This window comes from Plectropomus leopardus, chromosome 16 (genome assembly GCF_008729295.1).
Source record: "Plectropomus leopardus isolate mb chromosome 16, YSFRI_Pleo_2.0, whole genome shotgun sequence".
NCBI classification, from domain to species: Eukaryota; Metazoa; Chordata; class Actinopteri; order Perciformes; family Serranidae; genus Plectropomus; species Plectropomus leopardus.
This window is the reverse complement of record NC_056478.1, coordinates 29951481-29955920: the sequence shown is the minus strand read 5'-3', so window position 1 is coordinate 29955920 and position 4440 is coordinate 29951481. Positions and strand designations below refer to the sequence as shown.

Below are 4440 nucleotides of genomic sequence, written 5' to 3'. Positions count from 1 at the left end.
CGAAGCTCCTAAAATCTAAAAAGTGTCTTGAAATCCCATAAATCTCCCAAAATGATAGAAATGTCTTGAAATCATAGAAATGTGCTAAAAAAATCCTAAACATGTCCTAAAGAGGACCATTGTTGTCCAAAACTATTAAAACACACCAATACACTCGATGACATGTTCCTCTATTGCCATGAACACAGAGAGAGAGAGACAGTGACTCTTGTGCATTCGGCACAGTGTCACAGTGTTAACCTCTCACACAGTTAAACTCTGTTCATAGAGTTCACATAAACACATCCTGCGAGCTGTCTCACTGTTATTGGTGGCTTTCCTGTTCATGCCATTTCACATCTTTCTAGGAGGGAGAGGAGGTTTTTCTTCTTCTTTTCTTTATATTAAGGGGCATATACAGAAACATATAAGGAGTACCAGGCCAACCAGACCAGTAAATCCACCTTTTTCTTTATCTTTTTTAAAAATTTAATTTCCTCAAAAAAAATAACATATACAAACAAAGTTTCAAAAATACACAACCCCCATACAAAAAAAAAAAAAAAAACAGTACATAAAGCCAGACTGAACAGATGAATTCAACAAACATTAAAAAAGTAAATGCATTGTTTTCAACCAGTTACACAGCATAAAAATCAGTGGGTCTACTCCATAGAAAATCACTGCAAAACACCACTCAACACTTTAAAAGTTCACATTCAATAGATTTTTTGGGGTGTTGGGTTTCTGTGTGTGTGTGTGTGTGTGTGTGTGTGTGTGTGTGTGTGTGTGTGTGCGTGCGTGTGTGTGTGTGTGTGTCCACATATTACAAAAGTCCCCTCTCTATCTTCTGTCTTTTCAGGTCCACTGCCACTGCAATCATTGTAGGTGAAGCAGCAACATCTAGTGTTCAAATTAAGGAGTGCATGGCAGAGCTTTCTATTAGTAGTTGATCAGATGACAGTGACGTTATGTTCAAACTAAGTTGTGCAATATACATACAGTGCAATTTATTAGACATATGCTCAAGTCATTTTCTACTTTATTTAAAAAAAATCCACAGTGGGCCATATAATAAACAGGCAGTGGGATGCAGTTGGCCAGTCAGTATAAGTGTCATCTGCATGATTGTGGAATTTAACATTATACCTATGTTAGATTATTTGACCCAAAGGAAGGATATAAACAGAAAAAAGAAAGGGACCAAGATTTGATCTCTGGGGAGAGTTTCTTTGGATGAGGAATGTTCTCCCACTACAACAGAGAAAGATAAGTTGAAGGTGAAGATTCTTGCAGCATTTTTAGTTCTGAACTGAGGAACTTCTTCAGTTCTGGACTGAGGAAGTGGCACAGTTGGAGGTGAAATATCTCCAAGAAATTCAAGTCCAGTTGCCGACAATATCGCACTTAGAAGAAAGAAAGATTTTTCAGAGAGATAAGAGAGAAACCAGGCGAGAGTCCTTCATACAACATAGTTTTCAAGGTGGTTGATAAAGGCACTGAGACTATCCGTTTCAAATGCTGTACTGAGATCAAGCAGAATTAATCATGAACAAAAACAACCCAAACGGACATGTATGGTTCATGTATCAATTGTCCTTGTCTTTACTGACTTGGTCAATGTGTTTTTCTTCCTGAGCCTGCAGAGGCAACACTGGAATGCCTCCATACTGGCCACCCATGCCCCCACCCCAGGATGGGTTGGATGGGTGCTCCTGCGAGCGTAGCACATACTGCTGAGCTTTAAGCTCTTTCCTTCTTTCTCTCCTCTTGTTACAGAGCAGATAGATGATCTCTACAACATTGAGGAGCACCGAAATGCCAGACACTACAAGCATGAAGATTATGAAAATGGTTTTCTCGGTGGGACGAGAAATGTAACACTGGGCCCCAGTGTACCGGGCACAAGGTGGAGACATGGTGCAGTGGAAGAAGGGCACCATGAACACGGGGCCGAAGATGTAGAACTGGCCCACACTGAATGCCACCTCCAGGATGATCTTGAAGACCAGCTGAGTTATGTATGTGAAAAAGAGAATGCCTGTTATCTTCACCTTCCCTCTATCATCTGTATACTTCCGTTTCGTCAGCGCAGTTTCATCATTGTTGTTCTTCAGCTGCTCTATCATCCTCTTCTCTTTGTGGATGATGTGGATAGCATGGCCCAGGTAGACCAGGGTGGGTGTGGACACAAAGGTGATCTGCAGGACCCAGTAGTGAACATAGGAAATAGGGAACATCCAGTTGTAGCAGGCATGTTCACATCCAGGTTCCAGGGTGTCACAGTAGAACTCGGACACTTCATCTCCCCAGACGTTGTCCGCAGCGGCACCCAGGACAAAGATCCTAAACAGGAAGAGGACAGTCATCCAGATCTTCCCAACCACAGTGGAGTGAGACTGGACCTTGTCCAGCAGTGCGGACATGTAAGACCAGTCACCCATGGCTGGAGGCTAATGTCTGAAGGAAAAGAGAAACACAAAGACATTAAACTTGTAGAAAAATAAATAAGAGTAGTACAGAGCTCTGTCTTTCATTTATCAGGGGATCTGCAATTCCTGCAAAAGTAAGAACTTGTTAAAGAGGTAAAGGAATATTCATTGTTAGCATAAAATAAAAATATTACAATCAGAATCTAGTTCTGTGTGAAAGGAAAAAACAGAAACCAGTGAAACAGGTACAGTTTCTATCATTCAGTATCATCATACAGCTTCCTTTTTGCCTGCATGGAGCCATAATTCCAAGGGCACTTATTCTCTAAACTTCTTGGTAACACTTTCTATGAAGAACACATTTATAATGCTTTATGGGGGCATTCATAGTGGATATAATGCTCTCAAAATGCTTTATGACTACACTCAAACAAACAATGCTTACTGATGCACAATATCAACAGTCAGAAAATATTACAGATTTTAATAATAATGAATTATAAGGTTCCAGTATCTTATGGATGCACTTGACTAGTAATACAGTAGAGGTTGACTGGTGGGGCTTACAATGCATTATAAATACATCCATGCACCAATACACACATTAACAATTAAACATCATAAGGACTCATAGTAAGTTATAACAGTACATGCAGTATCACGAGTTATTGTATGTGTCAAGTAAAGTGAGGTACATATTGATTCTTTCTAAGAATCTATGCTGCATCATAAGTGATACCTACCAGAATACTTTTAAAATACATATAAAACACTGAAAAAGGTCAAAAGTCTGATTCTTTCTGACATCTTAAGACAATTTGGCAGAGGTAAGAATTAGACTATATATATATATATATATATATATATATATATATATATATATATATATATATATATATATATATATATATATATATATAGGCTATTGCCTAATAAATGATCTACATACATAACTCAGAATTTTTTACGGAGTCAAGTTACTCAAAACTTGCTGCTAAAATATGCTTAGGTGGTAACTTGGAGACGCGACTGAAAAACATGTATCACCTTAAGTGTATTAATTCAAGTTTCTAGAAACATAACACAACACTCACCTGTCAGGCTTCAGATATCAGAAATGAATTTCCGTGAGACCATCACAAAAGAGCCAGAGTGCGGGCAACCAAATATCCACCGACCAGGATCAGACTTAAGTAGTGTCCATGGCCTGTGGGTTTGGTCCAAATGACTCAGACACGTACGCTTAAGACGTCAGCTCACAGCTTCTTGTTTCTTTGGTTGAACCCGTGGTGATTTTGATGAGTCTGAAGAAAATGGTTTCATCACGCTCTGTTCCTGTAAAGGAGGCCTTGTTGACACTTAAAACCACATTTTTCTACTGTTACCTTACACTGTAAGTCATTTTGCGCCTTACCCCCCACTTTGCTGGACAAGCATGTCTCACACCTCACACCCAGACTGTATACGTGCGTATTCACTTCATAGACACGCTGTTTATGTGAAATTTTGATGAGCCAAAATGTGTATTAGGCAAAAAAGGGTGGATATGCAATTGCAACACACTGCTGAGCATTACTATAGGCAGAGGTTACAGCACATAACACACTGTTACGATGAATAGCAGCAGACCAATGATAGTTATCAAAGGAAAGTATTCTGAGGTCAAAGAGCATACTGTTTCACAATTACTATCTGGAGATTGGAGGTATCTTTATATCTGAGTATAATAAATCATGTAAAAGATGTTAATTCTGCTCAAAATGTTAACATCGCATTCCAAATATACACTGCGGTACGGAAGCCAAAAACGGTCATGCTTCCAATTATATTTATTTATGCCATTATCTCATAATAACGAGAATTTTCATTATCTCGAGAAAACGAGCTTTGTTATTTGGGTTTTTAGGCCCCGAAAATGCTGTCTGATCAAGGAGTACCCATTATTGATATTATTGATCGAATTATATCATCTGTAAAAATAGATGGGTAATGAAGTGGTAATGCAATGTCCTCTCACACAAGGGTACAC

The 4440-nt window shown here is 38.8% G+C and overlaps 1 protein-coding gene across 1 annotated transcript; it reads right to left on the bottom strand.

Moving 5' to 3' along the window:
* Window positions 1-891: 891 nt before the first annotated feature.
* Window positions 892-3617, bottom strand: LOC121955374 (gap junction Cx32.2 protein-like). The gene is made up of 2 exons (XM_042503306.1): window positions 3506-3617; window positions 892-2439 (listed from the first exon to the last, which is right to left on the bottom strand). The coding sequence occupies exon 2, from the start codon at window positions 2421-2423 to the stop codon at window positions 1569-1571; it is 855 nt and encodes a 284-aa protein (XP_042359240.1). The 5' UTR covers window positions 2424-2439; window positions 3506-3617; the 3' UTR covers window positions 892-1568.
* Window positions 3618-4440: the final 823 nt, after the last annotated feature.